Source organism: Pyrus communis, chromosome 5 (genome assembly GCF_041283825.1).
Source record: "Pyrus communis isolate YQ-2024b chromosome 5, ASM4128382v1, whole genome shotgun sequence".
Lineage (NCBI taxonomy): Eukaryota > Viridiplantae > Streptophyta > Magnoliopsida > Rosales > Rosaceae > Pyrus > Pyrus communis.
This window is the reverse complement of record NC_142569.1, coordinates 10,006,997-10,026,113: the sequence shown is the minus strand read 5'-3', so window position 1 is coordinate 10,026,113 and position 19,117 is coordinate 10,006,997. Positions and strand designations below refer to the sequence as shown.

At 36.8% G+C, this 19,117-nt stretch overlaps 2 protein-coding genes across 3 annotated transcripts; one reads left to right on the top strand and one right to left on the bottom strand.

Moving 5' to 3' along the window:
• Positions 1 to 280: 280 nt before the first annotated feature.
• Positions 281 to 7,561, bottom strand: LOC137725443 (ubiquitin carboxyl-terminal hydrolase 15). 2 transcript variants are annotated; one of them, XM_088694220.1, is made up of 13 exons: positions 7,225 to 7,561; positions 6,035 to 6,481; positions 4,841 to 5,294; positions 4,141 to 4,749; positions 3,918 to 4,006; positions 3,337 to 3,422; positions 3,071 to 3,233; positions 2,776 to 2,899; positions 2,478 to 2,635; positions 2,286 to 2,370; positions 1,846 to 2,058; positions 1,355 to 1,416; positions 281 to 1,163 (listed from the first exon to the last, which is right to left on the bottom strand). In XM_088694220.1, exons 2-13 carry the CDS (start codon positions 6,328 to 6,330, stop codon positions 467 to 469), a joined length of 3,036 nt encoding a protein of 1,011 aa, XP_088550346.1. In that variant the 5' UTR covers positions 6,331 to 6,481; positions 7,225 to 7,561; the 3' UTR covers positions 281 to 466. The 2 variants fall into 2 exon arrangements, with proteins under 2 accessions (XP_088550346.1, XP_088550347.1); XM_088694221.1 differs by having other exon boundaries at positions 4,859 to 5,294.
• Positions 7,562 to 10,096: 2,535 nt separating this feature from the next.
• Positions 10,097 to 12,348, top strand: LOC137726520 (cationic amino acid transporter 8, vacuolar). The gene has a single exon (XM_068465454.2). It carries the CDS (start codon positions 10,296 to 10,298, stop codon positions 12,063 to 12,065), a length of 1,770 nt encoding a protein of 589 aa, XP_068321555.2. The 5' UTR covers positions 10,097 to 10,295; the 3' UTR covers positions 12,066 to 12,348.
• The last annotated feature ends 6,769 nt before the right edge of the window (positions 12,349 to 19,117 follow it).

Here is a 19,117-nt window from a genome sequence, read left to right as displayed (position 1 = left end):
CAGCATGTTAAAGTGGGAAGTCCATACCTGCTAATTATTTTTACCTTCTTTTTCCTGTGCATGATGTTTTTTACTACTTACCAGTGTCATACTTTTTCACAGTTTACCATCTAGCAATAGATTCCAAAGGTAGGCACCCAGGGATTTTAACTTTTCCAAGTAAAAGTAAAGAACATCTCCTTCAAAGAACTTCAGCTGGTAGCAAATAGTTTCACCAAATTTTATGAGCTACAGGTGAAACACAAGTTTATTCGTAAGTGAAAGATATTCCGAAGACAGATTGAAGCAAAGTAAAATCCCGGGACTCTACAATTTCCGGTGTTAATTAGATCGCTAACAAGAAGATTGTTACATTTACTTGTTTTGATATGAAACATGCCCCAATCAACAATACATTGAAAACAAAAATGTTGGGGCACAGCTCCTACCAGACTAAATAATCTATTCAATCAGTATCTCATATAGATTAGAGTTCACAATGATCCGAGGTTCGGTCAAGACTATGTATTGGGTTAGTCCCATATCTTACAAACGAGCTGCATTTAGTATCCAGAGGGTGTTCAGTTCGTGAATCACTGACCTTTCTTGAATAGTTTTGTTTCTGTGCTCTGTCAACAGGATGGGTTGATAAGTACGAATCCAAAATAACACCCTTATCCTTGGAAACAAATCTAGTGTGTGGCCTACTATTTGAAAATTTTCTGCAGGATGCAGAACTGCGAGAATACTCCGGTGCATATAACTTGTTGAAAATTGAAGAGATTGGATCCATATTGCAAGCATCGGCATAATCCACAGTACTGAAAGAGTCTCTAGTACTCTCAGTCGTGAAAGAGGCCTCATCAGAACTTGTAAAAAGGGACCAATCACTTGACGTAGCATCAGAGAACTCCACGCCCATGGGCTCACCATATGTTTCCATCATTGGGAAAACATTCCCATTAGAACTCCTACGGATGCCATTAGTGGTGCTGTTGCCAAAGCCACTTGCAATCTCTGGCCTGATATCATCTGGTAAATGCTCTGGACTAGCAAATTGGCTGCTGTGTTTGCTTTGGCCTGGCCATGACTTCTGAGCTTTCGATGTGCATTGATTTTCTAAATTTGGAACTTGCTCCCTGATAGCTTTTCCAGAAAATCCTCTGTGAGGGCGGGGACAGGACCTGGGAAAGAAAGATGAATATCTAGAACACCACCAATTGAACCCCTCCCAGTTCACAACCACCTTAGTTCGTACTATCTACTAAATGCTAATATATTCCAACATACAATCATATGAATGCTAAAACCCCCAATAAAGAAACGGTAAGGAAAGAGATCATGGTGGGTTCTTTTCAATGCCAATAAGACTCACCTCATGTAAAATAAGATATATGCTCCTTCCATCATAACCTGGCTCATTGAAACGGGGTGAACCTGTTTATGAAGTATGACCAACCTTAGGACTCAAATTCATTGACGGAAAATAAAACAAGAAATATAAACTTCAATCATTCCTTTGTCTGTCAAGCATATGCACCAAGGGGAACCATGTCAACACTCAAAAAGCATAAATGTAAGGAAAGCAAATAAAAGGAATTCTAACCCAGAGACCCCGTTCCATTTGTTGTTATGGAATAAACTACAGGTATTAATGTCTTATCAAAATCATGACACTGATAATGGAGGCTCTTTTACCGACTTCAATTTTTTTTAGCAAATTGGGATTCTTCCAATATTTACACACACTGAGCAGGTATAAATCTGAACTTCCATTTTATTTGTGTTTAATGAAAACAAATTTAAACCATTATTGCAAAATCCCAAAAGCCTTGCACTAAAATGTTGATTAGAAAAGGTGTTTACCTCAGTGTCATCTATCCTGAACCAATTGCCTCGCATATCTTTCACATATGCCACATAATGTCCAGAGAAAGATGCATTCTGAGTATCCAAATGCACCACAACACCATAGAGCAAGTAAAGAGGAGGAATGTCACCCGTTCCAGTCATAAATGGAATCATATCCAGCACGTCTGGAAAAGTGATGCACTTGTTTATTTTTCCATATTTTCCCTCCTGGTGAAGAACCAGCTGTTATTTAGGATTCCAGCAACAGAAGTAGTGCCCAGCATATAAAACCAGAAAGCCCTACAGTTATCTAGCAGGAAGGTGCCAAATCTGATAATCCTTTTTTCATGGGTGGAAGTTGGAAGCACGAGATGACTAGGGATTTGAATTGTGATTCGAACCAAAAACCAGAAAATTCTTCACTCTCAAGTCTCAATGCTAAATCTAATCAATACCTGAAATCTCTTCAAGACAATTGTGAGGATATTTGGCGCCTCATGTATGCTCAATTGCTTCCTGGCTCGAACATATGCAGCACACCTTTTCCACAAAAAATTTGAGTTTGTAAGTCACTGAAGTTCTACTGTAAAACTAAAAACTCATACATAACCTGGGTTCTAACAAATACTAAATTTAGGTTACCAGACCTTCCACATCTGTACATATTTTCTCCATCCAAATCTTCAGGGGTTGTAAACTGAGTCAACGCATCTTCAAGTGATTCAACCCAACCAAATATCTCTAAGGTAAGATCCATGATGTTCTCATATCGTTCCGACTCATGATGACATCTCAAACACTTGACCTGGTGGCATTAACATTGATACATCCATGATTAGTGTGGGCAAAGAAGAACATAACTTAAAAAACAAGGGAAACAAATAGCAGTTTGATGAAAAAACGATTTATAACAACTTGAGAAGTGCGCAAATACGCAATAAGCACCTTTGATCTGAGATGTCCGCCAAATGTATGTTGTATAAAAGTTGTTTCTTGCAATCTAGGATCAACCTTGTTTTCACCACCCAGCCCCTCCAAGCATATAGATTGCATTGACGTAACTAGAAGCCTGGATACATACCGCACACATGATATACTAAAATTCCTTCCACAAAATTTGAAACTTCAATATTTTAAATATAATTTCTAAAGCTGAATACATATGGAGGTTGGTACAGATACAAATGCTTGCACATCAGTATTAAGAAAAGGAACACATAACTGGTAAGTTTAGACAGACCTTAAGAATTCATGTGCATCTTCTTGACTTCCATCACCAATTTGGCAATTGATACTCCTCATATGAAAAAGAATTCTGCTAGGAGAAAGTGGGCCCCCACTTTCTCGTAGCATCATCACATGTTGCTCCAGCTCACACATGAGACACCAATCTTTACCACAACCTAGTACATATCACAAGCAAAAGTGATTCAAATGTGCTTATAAACAAAACGCCGACATGGAAATTCCTTGGAAGATTAAGGGGTTATGAGGAAAGGTAAGTACAGGCTCTTGAATGTGATCTGCGAAGCAAATAGATAATGAGAGGCTTTGTGCAGGTTAAGCACTGCAAGACAGCATTTGCATAGCAACTGCAAGAAAAATAAATTATTATTAATCACGATAACCCAATGATACAACACATCAACTACGAAAAAATTAATGGTTCAATTTCAGGACTTTAGTTATATGAATCTGATTATCAACAACCCATCTGCTTCTCCACAAAGTACATTAGTCACCTTTTAGTCAAACTTTATCTCGCTTCTATTACTATTAGTCGTATATTCTTTTATGTATTAAGAAAAGTAAAGGTTATCATAAGAATTCAAAATCAGGAAATTACAGGCAGGCTATGCAGACGATCACCAAAAATTACAACACATGAACTAATGTATTACTAGAAGCAGTGCAATGAGATCAATACTTGTTTTACTTCTGATCTAGTCATCCTAATCAACAAAACTTCACCTCTTTATTTTACCATTAAGTATGAATGGAGTATTCATTTCTAATCTATGAAAGAGTTCAAAAAGAAATTCTAATCCATGAAACTAATAATGCAAACATAAGCTATCATAATTTACCTGTTCCCACAATTCAAAAGGCCCCGAGGTGATAAGTCAAAGACTTCACACCGAAAGTACTTCACAAACTCATCATAAGGGAACAGGACCTGAGAGGCAAAGAGCATACATCAGTGACAAGTCCATTCAACTCAGAATCAGAAAAAGAAGATAACTCATGGAGAAGGATAGTAAACAATTCAGGAGATATATTATGGTGATATATTCAAACAGAGATAGTGACCTTCTTAGTTTTCTGTCGGTAACCATTCACTTCAGGGACTTCCTGTCTGGTCAAGTTCTTTGGCTTCTCTAGACCCATCATCTTCATGATCCTACTGTTTGCAATTCCATTGCTCCCCTGTGCAGTGGTGTCTCTCATTCTAGACTGACTTGAATCCTCAGCAATATGTCCCTGCCTCTCTATCTCTGAGTAACACTGCTCTCCTGAGACTTCCATTGTTGAATTTGGCAATTTAGACACCTTTCTCCCAAGAGAATATGGAGCTCTTTTAACCTTTATGCTAGCCTTCATTGTCATCATTTCAGCACATTTGAAATCTGTTGTTTCATCATTGGATAATATTTCCCCTTTAAGGGAATTTCCTCCATTTGGAATGAAGTCCAACCCATTTTCATGCACATCTATTCCACTTTTTGAAGAATATGCCGAGGATGTTAATCCAGAGTTGCTTCTTGATTCATATATGTTGCCATTTTGACCTTGAGACTTATCATTCTCATGCACCATATTTCTTGAAGTAGCCTGTCCTTTTATATAACTATCAGAGATATTGACATTTTGCATCATAGGATTGCACTCCTCTGCTAACTGGGTGTCATAATTTCTTAACTGCAGCCAACAGTATAACATAATTATTAGACATCAAATCACATAATGTATAGACGGATTAACGATAGCAGAATAACAAAGTGACACAAACTTTATGCTCCATGAAAACCTCTTTTGATGAATTAACATTAGAAGATCCCAAATGGGTAGTCCAACCAAAAGATGTTTCTTCAGAAGAATCAAATGTAACTCCAACTTTTTTTCTTAATTCTCTCTGGGACTTTCTGGAAACCCGCTTGTCCACACTTCTTCTCTCCGGCACGGAAACTTGAGAGGTATCAACCGACGCACAGTCAAGCATATCAGGGACACCAGTGCTTGTTGAAGGATAAATTATATTATCAGCTGGTGCTTGCTCCGCTAAAATCTGCTCCATCTTACTCCCAAAGTACTGTGAATTGATGCTGTCATTAGGTGAGAACTTCTCATGAAAAGATTCTCCAAATGAGACAGCCTTAGGAGATGAGCTTGAACAAGTAGGTTCCAACTGCAGGCATTCTTGCCTGTGAACTTCCCTCCAATGAATTATTTGACAATTACCAGAACTGCATATAATCCGTATAAACATTTAGGGACTGAGATCATGTTTGCACCTTTAGCTCATAAGGAGAAATATTTAATTGATAACACGTTCTTGCTGAAAAGTATCACATGTGTTTGCATGTTTCTGTTTTGTGGTTCTCCTTTTTACATTGATAGTACCATATTTGGTACAAGCCTATGAAATTCCCAAATGAGCTACTTGATTTTGGTTAGCTGAATGTTGCACACTTTTTTTTCCTAGCTCGATCTTTAGTTCAGTGCTTGCATTCTAGTTCCCTTTCACAGAAGACTTTAAGAGAAATATATATCACCCACAAGCATAATACACTCTAACTATTTAAGTCATTATTTCCCCAAAATCTAAATCATGGTTTAAGGTAAAATATAAATAGATATTTGAGTTCACTGCTTGAATAAGGTGAAAACTAATGTGACCAAAAGGGATCAAATCAAGTTTTCATTTTTTTCTATTCCAAAACCACAGTTTGAATACACAACACAAGCACCGATGTTAGGTTATATTATATAACCCAAGCAAGAAATTAAACAGAAGATACAGCTGTAATAGATCTTGAACAAAACACCAATCCTGTAGTGGATATGTCACAATGGTTGCAATACTACAATTTTAAATTCAGTTTCAATCTCTTTAATCGGACAAGCATTTTTTTGTATTATTGAAATATAAAGGGAGAATATACTGACAGAAAATCTATGTTCTTGCTATCAAATTAGAGCATACCAATATCTGACAGATTTGCATCTGGAGCAGCGGGTTGTAGCTGTACTATAGCATCTGGCACATACTTGAAGTCCATTCTTTGAAGGACTTGAGGAAGACACAGGAGGAATAACAGCAGCAACAGTCATTGCTTCAGCTCTGAGAGCTTCTTCTGCAGCCAGTTGAGAAAGCAAACTTACCCTCTCTCTCTTCTTTGATGACTCACTCCATTTTCCAAGTAAAACGTAAGCAACCAAAGGGAGTACAACGAAAACCAGAAACAGGACCGGTATATCAGCTTCCCTTGGCTCAAGCATGTCCTCACCAGCATACTCATGTCCAATACCCCGTCAAAGCCACTAACCGGGAGATGATCTCTCAAAGTTACAAAATTCAAGATAAATTGACATCTAGGTCGGCAGCATGAAGTGCAAGATAAATCATATTCCACTGGACCACCACTCCAACCTGTCAAATTTTCAGATTTATATTTTTACAAAATATAGTTTTGGTTCAAAACATAAAATTCAAGACTACATATTTCATTTTTGTTCAGAACATTACACATATTAACATTCAAATGACTAAATTCTGAGCCTTGAATTCAAAACAGATTGGTCATTCAACTAAAAAGTAAACATGACCTACATTTACCATAACATTGTTGATATAGCTTGAATCTATTTTGGTTCAATGTGACTAGTGACTACTGTCGTCAAACATTTCATCAGTCTGATAAAACAGAATATACGAAATATTGCTTATCGAAACAATAACAGAACCAATGAACCCTAACGGGTTACAGAAGCAATGTGAACAGCAACAAATCTCTCCCATTTCAGCACACCCATTATTCAAAATCGAAATCTAAGAGAACCCCATTTGAGATATTTATCATTTTTTCCCCAATCTTGGCACATACCACGGCATTCTGCTAACCAAATCCCTAAAAGAAGACCCAGCAGTGTTTCACCAAAATGCCAGAAACTCAAATTTATCTAAAAACTTCTGCAAGAACATTACTTTGGCAAACTTACACTTCCACAATTGAACAAACCAGCTAATTATTCCTGTCATTTCAAATTTAATGAGAAAACAAAAGGGAACCCAGTACAGAACAAGCAATGCAAATCTGAGATGCAAGTACAAAATAGTGAAAAACCATTGGAAAAGTATAGAGAGAGAGAATGGAGCAGCTAGAAGAAGCATACCTGATGCACAAGCAAGAAATCTGAGCAAAACCCAACTCACACTCTGAGCTCTGCTTCCTCCCCTCCACTCTCCTCTTCTGGAAAAAATATAAAAATTGGTTCTTTGATTCCTCAGATGATAAGCTCAAAACAAAACAAACAAAAACTCTTCTTTCAGTCTCTCTCTATCTCTCTCTCTCTCTCTCTCTCTGGTTCTTCACTTCACACTACGCACCTCACTTTTTAACGCTCGGTAATTCTCCTCTGCATCCTCGCAAACCCAAATAAGTGTATGCTCATGGAGAATCTGGAAACGTGGCGCAGACCCTTTGGACGCCAAGCCTTCAGGTGCGGGGCCGACCAGACCCATGTTGCAGAGACATGATAAAAGTTGATTCGATTGATTGGTTTAGGGCCGTAGGATCTAGGCCCAGGGGTGGACTAGGGTCAAAAAAATTGTCCGAATGACATGATGGGGAGTTCGGGGGTGGGACCCGCCCGATGACGTTCCCAATAATTTTTAGCATGGGGCCACGTTTAATGGTCGATTCCGATGAGGAAGGGATTATTTCCGGATTCGTTCCTCTTAGTTTATTAAACTAGTAAATCTGTGTTATTAAAACTCATTTAACAATTATAAATAAAAATTTATTTTAAAAATTATAATAATTTTAACAATTAAATTAAATTTCAATGTCATAAATTTATTAATTTAATAGATTAAGAATAATAGATTCTGAGAAGATCCCTTTACATTCCCATGGATTGAAGGGAAATTTCGAAGAGAGAATAATTGTTTGCAGAGGCCGACATGGTGAATTGAAAAATCGAGGGAAGGAGGAGAATCGTACTGCGTTTTTTTACAATAAAGAATTCAAATTTTTGGGGGATCGTGTGATTTTGATGCCTCAATGTCAATGGGTATGCATGAGAGTAAAGTAATTAGATGGATCGGATATATTGTTGTGGTGATCGATATCGTTGCATCATAAATGTACAAATGAGAGTATAAGTAATCTCGTTCTTTACTTTATGGTTTTCTATGAGAGAGGTATAAACTAAACTCTAAACATATAAGTATTTTAACTTATTACATGATTTTACTTCGTCATCTGAATTAATTTTGTGAACGTAAAAATGTTTGCAATGTGCTTTAGACTACATTTTATTTCCATATGAGTTGCAAAAAATGAAATGTGTTGATCATAAAAATGAGTAAATATGTAAATTAAGCATGGATTTCAACTCTACCAAATGGGTTTTGAACCCTTTTGTAAATTCATCATGGTGAAAATGATGTGAACTTGGTTACAATTAACATGATATTTTATTATTTTTACTCCTACATTTGGGAGTTTAATTTCGACATATTCTATGATTGGAAAATGAGATTTGTAGACACCTTTAACTAATGAGTGTAACCTACATAGCTTATAGCTTAAGCTTTTCATGTAGTAACACTATTTGTGGCAATATTTGAATCCTTTTTACTATTTAAATATGCTCGTTGCGTCCACTTTTTCCCTACTCTATATGTCCTTCGCGAATAGGCTAAAGCCCCAGCTAGTGCAATTGTAGTAAACCTTGTGATTTCACGTGCTTCCGCAGGAGGATTCGCCATTTAAATGAAAAGCCTTAGGGGATGGATCCAATGTAAGACTTAGTTTGACACGTTCATTTGTCGAGAAATGACATCTCAAGATTTTTTAGCATGTATCGTTGTGTAGAAAATTTTAACCAAACATCCAATTATCTATCATTTTAATGCATGTTATACATAAAGTATAGTAAAATTTCATGACACTTGACAATCATGTTTTATGTGTGGAATAAATTGACTTGTTTTGTATGCCCATAAATTTTACTTGGTGTAGGATTATGCGTTTTCCCCTAAATATGACATTACATTAATGTTTCATGTTTTTTCTTTCACAAGGTGATTTGCCACCCCCCTTTTGGGGCGGGGAATACCCTATTAACCTGAGAGCTTAGGGTGTGCTTAATTTGACCTCAACATGAGGGGACAATGAATTACTCACCCACTCGACTCATCCATCATACAGCCAATCATTTTAACGCTTTGCTTCCTTACCCACTTGATGTTTCATAATTGGGTAACGTATATAATAAGGATTTTTCCACTACCATCGATTAGGTGGTGGTGCTTAATTGATTGGGTTAATAGAGAACAATTTGCATAATGTTTCTAGATGGTAGTTGGCAATCATGTCCATCAAGAAAAAATGGTTGCAGCTGAATGTGATATGGAGAAGCATTTAGCTTGAGTCTTGTTTGCGTTCGATTAGTCATGATGATAGAATGATTCCAAAGCTGGATCCGTGTAAAGTTGTTTTATGCCTTGTATTTCAAGGCATTAGACCTCATCCTACTCAAATCATTATGCTTCTCCATGTATCATAAGACCCTTTCTCTAGATGTTATTTTTCGAGTTAAATTTTGATAGTTTTGTGCGTGATTCTTTTTGTTGTCGTTGTTTAGTTATCATAAATGTGGATGTTGATCAATAGATTATAAATGCGTCTTCTTCATGTGAGATAAATCGATTTAAGATTTCTCAACTTGTGATACGACGCTCCATATTTATGGTTGATGTTTAAACTATTAGTCATTTATTTGATGTCATTTGGGCTTGACCCTCCCCTCCTGCTGGGCAGGTGTTGAGCCATGTGGCCCGTGTGGCTCTCTTCTTTTTGTAATTTTAGTTATTTTCCAACATATTTTCTTTTTAAATACTAACAGAATAAAACGTGAAAAATATGGCAGCCTTGTTTTGCGGTTAAGCAAAAGAAAATTTAAATTCCTACTAAAAAATGAATCTAGCTCTAATTATTGCATTATTCAACAGCAGCCAATGAATTCAGCCTTAAAAAAACAAATGGTAATAATATCATAATTACAGCCCACAATAAAAACAAAAACTAATGATCAAGATGAACCGCTAATTATAATTCCCCAGTAGTTGTTTCCTTCCATAATTCACCCACCATCAACTACCACTCCGTCTCCAACTCCAACACCAGCATCTGCATCACTTCAAAACCCACCAACCCTCAGAGCCACCGTAAACCGCCATGGATTTACATCCCGTGCAGGAAGACCAGCAGGACCCAAAACCCAGAAGCTACTGGAGCAGATGGAGCAAGCAGGACTTCTTCCCAGAACCCTCATTCCAGAACTTCAATTCCTACAAGGACGCCCTCTCCCACACCCCCTCCCGCCTTAAGGACCGCCTCTTCCACCGCTCCTCTGACTCCTTCGAGCTCCTCCAGCTCCCCAAACAGAGCGAGAATCGCATGAAGCGCTGCCTCACCTGGTGGGACTTAATCTGGCTCGGCTTCGGCTCCGTCGTTGGTTCAGGCATTTTCGTCATCACTGGGCAGGCGACCCGCGAGAACGCCGGTCCCGCCATTGTTTTCTCCTACGCCATCTCTGGCTTTTCTGCTTTGCTCTCGGTTTTGTGCTACTCAGAGTTCGCCGTCGAAGTCCCAGTTGCCGGCGGGTCGTTTTCGTATCTTCGGATCGAGTTGGGGGACTTTGTGGCGTTCATTGCTGCGGGGAACATCCTCCTGGAGGCTCTGGTGGGTTCGGCAGGGCTCGGAAGGTCTTGGTCTTCTTACTTTGCCAGCATTTTAAGGACTGATGACACCGATTTTCTGCGAATTCGGGTAAAGTCTCTGCCTGATGGGTTTAATCTTCTGGATCCAATAGCTGTTGTGGTGCTTTTGGTTGCTAATAGTATTGCAATGAGTGGGACTAGGAGGACTTCTGTGTTGAATTGGATTGCTTCCATTGCTAGTGGTTTGATCATAGTGTTTATATTGATTGTTGGGTTTGTTAAGGGTAAGACTGAGAATTTGGTGCCCTTTTTCCCATATGGGGCAAAAGGCGTTTTTGAGGCGGCTGCTGTTGTGTACTGGTCTTATACTGGTTTCGATATGGTTGCTAATATGGCCGAGGAAGCGAAGAAACCCTCGAGGGACATACCGGTTGGTTTGGTGGGTTCTATGAGTCTGATCACAGTGGTTTATTGCTTGATGGCTTTGGTGTTGTGTATGATGCAGAAATACACTCAAATCGATAAGGATGCCGCTTATTCGGTTGCTTTTGAGGCAATTGGGATGAGTTGGGCTAAGTACTTAGTGAGTATATGTGCCCTCAAGGGAATGACTACAAGTCTGCTGGTTGGCTCTATGGGGCAAGCTAGGTATACCACTCAGATTGCAAGAGCGCATATGATTTCACCCTGGTTTGCTTTGGTTCACCCGAAAACTGGAACCCCCATTTATGCTACTGCATTGGTAACCTTAATTAGTGCAGTTGTTGCTCTATTCACAAGTCTGGATGTGCTGTCAAGCGTCTTCTCTTTCAGTACGCTCTGCATATTTATGTTTGTGGCTATCGCATTGCTTGTGAGGCGATATTATGTTAAGGATGTGACACCAACAACTGATTTGGTCCAATTCCTTGTATGTTTGTTCTTAATAATCGGTGGTTCTACTGGAATTACAGCGGTTTGGAATAAAGGCATGCGCGGGTGGGTTCGGTATGTTGTGCTTTCTGTGATTTGGTTATCGGGGACTTTGTGGATGGCATTGCTTCCAAAGCACCGAGTTCCTAAGGTTTGGGGGGTTCCACTTGTTCCGTGGTTGCCTGCATTGTCGATTGGAATTAATGTTTTTCTCATTGGGTCTCTGGGTTATGTTGCATTCTTGAGGTTTTTCATTTGCACTGCGGTCATGGTTCTCTACTATTTGTTCGTCGGTGTTCATGCAACATATGATGTCGCTCACCAGATTGAACAAGAACCAAAAACTGAACAGGGAAATGAAATCGCTAGTTAAGAGGTGCTATGCTTGTCTACCATTTGACGGTCGGTGTAGATGCAGCATGTGATGTAGCTCAACAGGTTGAACAAGAACGAAGAACCGACAGTTTAAGGGGTTTATTTAATTGGGAATTTAAGAGATTTTAATAGATTTATAAATCTATGTATTTTTATGGAGTTTAATTGATTTGTAAAGATTCAATATAAAATTTTGATTCAATTTCCTCGAAATATCATGGGGAGAGATGAGATTTGTGGATACTTAAAATACAATACAAAATCTCTCAAATTCCTTCTAATTCCTCAACTTTTCTAAATTCTTTAAATTCTAATTCTAATTGAATACACCCAAATTTCTAAGGATTTTAATAAATTACCTTAAAATCCTGATTGAATACATATTAAATTTCAGAGAATCACTTAAAATTCTGATTGAATACTCCTAGATTCATTAAAAGAATTAAAATCCCTTAAAATTCTAATTGAATACACCCCTGATATCTCTTGAGAGAATTTGTGAGTATAAGTTATCGCATTAGAATGTCTAGTTTTCCATATCTTCAGTTTCGTTTTTCTTGTTGTTTTAGTTTCGACTAAAGTTAAATTAGTTAATGGGAACAAGGTAGTTTATACGATGAAGGAAGTCAAGTTTCCACCATAAAACCAAAAAATGTCCCAACTCGTTGTATGCACATCTACGGTCCTTAATTCTCCGACGTAGGATTCACAATATCAAATATTGGCATGATTCTGTTTTCATCCAAAATCCAATTTTATGTGAGTTGGTTTTAGGTGAGGGGGAAACAAAATGCGAATGACTGTACATGTGCTTTATAGAATTGCTTCGAGGCTTTAGATTGAATGCTTCATTAAACTGCGTCGTGTAATTAACAACCGTAAGTAAATGACCACGGTCAAGATAAAGAAAATAATGAGACAACCACATGAGCAAAGAGAATGAGAGATAAAAGTTTATCATAAGGTGCGGTTTTGCAATGAGACGAACACACTACCCTAACCAACTGTTCTAACTCATATTTACATTCCTCAAGTATAAATTTTAGGATCCTTGATTACTGAGAAATTGAACGAGTAACAGTCTAACAGAATGCCAATAAGTTGATCAAGTTGGTCATTGTTTCTTCATTTGGGTTGGAGCTCAAAATTTATGAGTTGCCCATTGGGAAATGGGTTGACATCTAAATTGGATTTCTCCATACTGGACTCCCCTGGCCCCAGGCACCTTATATTTGATAAGTTGTACTTGTGCAGGGTTTCAAGGGCCCGGTCCTATTTTGAGCCCTCCAATGCCACTTGTTTTCATTTTCTTGGTTCACTTGCAATTTTCCTTCATACCACCTAAATCTCAACCCTAATATCACCATTTCTGCATTCACTTCCCACTTTTTTTCACCATCTCCTCTATTTCCCATCATCCCCCTTTCCCTAAATCCCAAGTCTTTGTAATTTTGGGGTGTTTAGACAACCTCGTTGATCTCTTCACGAAGCTACTGTTGAAGTTTACTTTTCCGAAGTTTGTCTAAGGAGTTGGATTGCTTACATTGCCTCATTTGCAATGCCAGTAGTTCTCAAGGGGAGTTTTGTCAAAATCAAGGGAGTATTATGTAGTATACTCACTTGGCCTTAATGTATTATTTTTTCCTCATATCAAAAGCACTTTTTTCCACTAGTTTTTGCTAACCTAAAGAGGTTTGGCACCCACATCAGGTTGGTCATACCTTGACTTGTGCATTTACTGCCGCCTTTCATCTCAAGCATTGATATTGCATTAACTCATCTTTTCTCCTTAGACTACAAGTTTGTCCCATTGAATTTACTGTAACTAGATTTTGGTGAGACTATGCTCCTAAGTGCATCACTACTTAAGGACTCGAGCATGCATTGAATGTGCCTAACAAGAATATTTGATCAGTCGCTTCCATATTTTCTTGAATACCTAATGCAACTTCTTTAGTTCTACTCACAAGGAGTAGTATTGCAGTTAATATTAAATAGGAATGTGATTGTATAAACTAAAAGTAAGAATCTTATAGGATCTAAAAGATCGTTTCCTTGTATAATTTGTTTCTCATCAGGGTTAGGGTTTGTTTCTTATTTATAAGTAAGTTAGGTTAATTACCTTTCATTTCCTACAAGTCTTATATTGAGGATATTTATGTTAAGCTCAATAAAACGAGTAGTAATTAGGGTACAAAGAAGCCAATGTTGGGTCACTCAGTAATTAGGGTACAAACAAGTCTTATATTGAGGACATTGATTGTGGATTTGTTCAAATCTCCCTATACATTCCATCTTAAGAGACAAAAATACACATCAAAAAATTTGTCAACGTATACCCTAAAATATAAACACATCGTGCACTCATATTTATTACACATAAATTAGTAACTTGTGTAAACTAGGACAAAAGGCTTTTGCATCACTGTTGTACCTAACCTAGAATCAAAGTAAGTACATTATTTTGGTTCACAAAAGAAAGAAAATGAAAAATGGGAACTTGGTCTAAATATAATAATCGTTATTAGTCACAGACTCATAGTGGTCCTACAGCACTAGCTTAAAATGCATAATTTAAAATATGTTGGATAAGAGCCTTGAAGTGATTACTTAACTGACTATTTAAGGAAGATAAAATATGAACTAAAGGGAACTTACTGACTCAACGGTCATATCTCAGCTCATCACGCGGCAATCAATTTTGACCACCATGCAATTGTTCAAGTTGTTTGAGTCATTGGTTGTCAACATCGTTGACTAATAATTGAGTAGAATCTGTACACTTCACATCGTTATACATCATTTTTAGATATTACGAGTGAAGGAATGTGCTTCTTCTAGATCGAGGAAGAAATGCTTCCGTGAACACCTGTTATATATTGTGATATTTAGTCGTGACAGATGTAATAATATCCAACGTGTGTTTGCACGCTGATTGTGAAATAACTATATATGACTAGACTAATGGAATTGAATTCTATCCAAATTCAAATTGTGTGGATCTTAGAGATTCTCATATCCTAATGATTTATTGTGTATCGTGTGGTCAGAAATCATTTGATTTTGTTTTATTTAAAATTAAATACAAATAATACTTGATGAAAATTAACTGCACGATATACAATGAACGATTAGAATATAGAGATCTTTAGAATCCCCATCTGAAGAGGATCTTATTCCTAGTCTAAATCCCATTCCACTTTTTCATGAATCGTCTGCCAGAATAGGACTTCGACATGACTAAATAAAAATCTGCATCCATCTGTTTTTAAGAAACATAAATAATTCATTGATAGAAAAAAAAAAAAGAAAAAAAAAAAAAAGAGGTACAATACTTGAATTCTTGATGTAAATGCAATATGGTTGGAAGTCAATCTCAAACAAAATAGTCCTCCAAGCATATCCACTATGAAATTCGGTGGATTATCAAATCAAAAACAAGGACTAGCTACATCCGATCCATGCTTGTGTTAATTTCATAGCATTTCTCTTCTACCGTTTGCCTTTGGTGAGTGGTGACAGAAAATGGCAACGGCTAGTTACGGGCTTTTATTTTTGAGTTTGTTGTATCCAGTTAATTAGGTTTACTCTAAAAGCCTTCTCGGTTGTATGCGTTCTAGTTCAAAAATTAAACCTTAAATGGTGTATTCGTGAATCGCTATTTTTTGGTGTCATGATATCATATTATCAAATACAAATTCATTTTTTTTTCTCTTTTTTGGTGGACTTCATATGTTGTGGAATTTTATGTTTGTCGATTTTTCTTTTTCGTTTATGTTTCTCGTTGCATCAGGTATGTTGTATTTTTATCTTTCTAATTAAAATTTAGAGTATGTGTGTGTGTCTGTGTAACTAGCTATTAGTATAATGTTATTCCTATTTTGATATAGAAAAAGCTCTCAATTTTGAATTTTGTGTATGTATCCAAACTTAAAAGCAATTGAACTATAATAATACCTCGAAACTTAAGGACAATAATTTTCTATAACAATAGCAACAGTGCAACAACTAAAATAATATTTGTTCTCTCTATGGGCGTGCCTTTTGGTCATAGGTCACATATGAGTGTCGTGTTAATAGTGCAAGACATAATTGAGCGCTTATTTGTGCCTTCGTTTTGACATGTCTAACAAATCTTTTCAACTGATTGGACACTACTTTGTAATCATGCTCAATACCTTATTTATTTTTTTTTTAAAAATTGAAAATTTTTTTTCTCATAAATTACATCGGGTACGGATCATCTTTTACTCGAACCCGGCCATGGCCAAAGCCTTAGCATCTGGGTTGCTGTTTGGAATACATGAGCACAGTGGAATACCGAACACACGAGCTGGAATACACGGATCGAGCGAAAAACGGTAAAATATATTGAGAGGACGAGGGTTTACTGTGGTCATATTACGACTTTCCTTCCGAAAGGGATGGAGGAATTGAAATAAAAAAGAATCCACAAAATTATTTCTTAATTTTAATTATTAAAATGTATATTTGTAAATTGACCAACGACCAAGTGCCCTTTCGACCTGAAACCTGTGGTACCTTTCTACCTAAAAACATATTGGACACTCTGTCACTTTCTTTGTCAACTGCATTCCAATGGAAAGCACACACGTGGCTTGAAAATAGCACATAGATTTTACACCTATCATGGTCCAAGCTTTCGATGAGTCTTGACTAAGTGAGAAATTATTGACCTCCAAACCATCGTGGATCGTTCATTTAAAGGATCTCGTTTTCGTGCAGTATTTTTGGTGGGATATTATATATGCTCCCACAGACATTAGCCGGCCCTATGCTCTTTACAAATGCTTTCAATGAATTAAAGACTTGTGCTTCCATTTCAAGATTTTCTCAATTAAAGTCCTGGCCTACTTCCTCAGCTTCTTTATTCTGGATGATCTTATTCATTGATCACAGTTAATGCTGGGTAAACGGTTTCTGAAATTGCCTTATTGTATTTGTATTCTACGTTAAGACGATTATGACATTTTGATAATACTCAATTTTCATCTAACACATACATTTTCACGACATATAAGTATTATTTTATCTCTTTCTAACACGCTTACTTTCTAGATACTTTTCTAACACTTTTACGTTACGTATTGTCATAGCGTCGTACTCTCACTGACACTTTTGTTTTACGTGTCGACATATTGTCGTGATCTCTCTGTCACATTCACATCACGTGTCGTCATTTCATTTCATGTGTTTGTATCATCAAAATCTTTGATTTTTACCCAAGAGAAAGTGAATACTGCATAAAGGTAAGAGCGAGATTTTTTGTATTGCAAGAAATGCATTTGATTTGTTTCACTTGAGGATACTGGAGCACTTGAAGCCGCAAATTCTCATACAATGAATCAAAACTAAAGATCGTTAACAAAAATGTGATTCCAACAATGAATTTTGGCAGTACATTCTAACTTTGCATATGAGATAAGATAGTTTCTTGGGCAATGAATAAAAGTTGTAATCACATCAAGCTCAATACACTTTGGAAATTTGGTGGCATTTATAGTGTAGGGCAGCATGCATATGATTATGAAAGTATATCAAACTCCCAAGGGATCTGTATCTTTTTTTTTTCTAAAGTTGGGAAAGGGAAGTTTGAAACTATTACAATAATTATCGTTGGAGATGAGAATTTGGAATGTAGGACGAATGAGTGGAAACCTAACACCATATCTACTAAGATATTAATTGGACCATTAGGAAAAAATGTAAGCGAGTCTAAAAAGTAGAAAGAGAAATGTGAGAAAATAAGTGAAAAGTAGAAAGAGAGATGTGAAAAAATAGAATTGGACTTGGCTGCTGAAAATTCAGCAGCAGGTCCTGCTTACACCCAATCCCGGCTAATCAAAACTTGGACACATATCCAGCCGGGATTGGTTGTAAGCAGGACCTGCTGCTGAATTCTTCAGCAGCCAAGTCTTTTCCGAGAAAATAAGTGTAGTACTTTTCTTTTACGAAGACAAGTCTTTTCCGAGAAAATAAGTGTAGTACTTTTCTTTTATGAAGACGTGATGGCATTCAAATTCCTCATGTCATTTCCATCTTTAAACCCTAGCCTTTTAGGGACATGGATCGGATCCATTGGTCCTAATCCACCAAGTCACATCATGCAGACCATTAAAATTTGATCAAACGACTAAAGTTATTATAACTTTTTAGAATGGACTCCTGTTTGCAGCTGTTGGATCAAATTTCAATGACCCAGATGATATGACTTGATGGATTAGGACCAATAGATCCGGAGAGTATCCATGTCCCGTTTTTAGGCTCAAAAAGCTCATCCATACAACAACATTTAGGTCAAGGTGAATCTTCATTTCCTCGAATATGGGTCACATCAAAATTGAAGCGCAAAAACATGCAGCATGAGCTGTTTTATGTCCAAATTATCCTAATGTTTAGCAGTGAAGTTTCACTTTTTATCCTGTGGAACATGCAATGATTTGTCTACTGAACTAGAAAACTAGTTAAAAGTATATCTGAATGACTAGCAAATATTTCCTATGATTCTGTGGACTATAGAAAAGAAACTATATGGAGCAGTTATGAGATTGTAATTTATTAGTTAGAATACAGCTTAGATAAGAATAGTATTTTTCACATTTCATTTTACCCCTTTGCACATTTTTCTTTGTTTTTATAGCTTTGCTTTGTAACTTTGTTTGCTCGATTCTAACAGCACAAAATAAGATGAAAATCTGAAGAAAAAAGGGTGAAACTTACTCCTCTTGAGATAGTAGTAAGATCATTTCCAGTGGAAATGTAAAATTGTAAAGGTTAAATTATGATTGATGGTTGATATGGCAATTTAAAGTATCATATCAAGTTTAGTGTTTCTCCCACCGAATAGTTAAATATTATTTTTATTAGTGTAGAGTTTTAAATGGTTGTATGTTCTCTCATGGGGAACCTACATGTTTCTCACTTATGATTAATGTATCTTTCACCATACGAACATCATAATCGAAATCATTCACTCTTTATCACCATTTGAATACCATATTTGCAAAAAAAAAAAATCATTCAATTTGG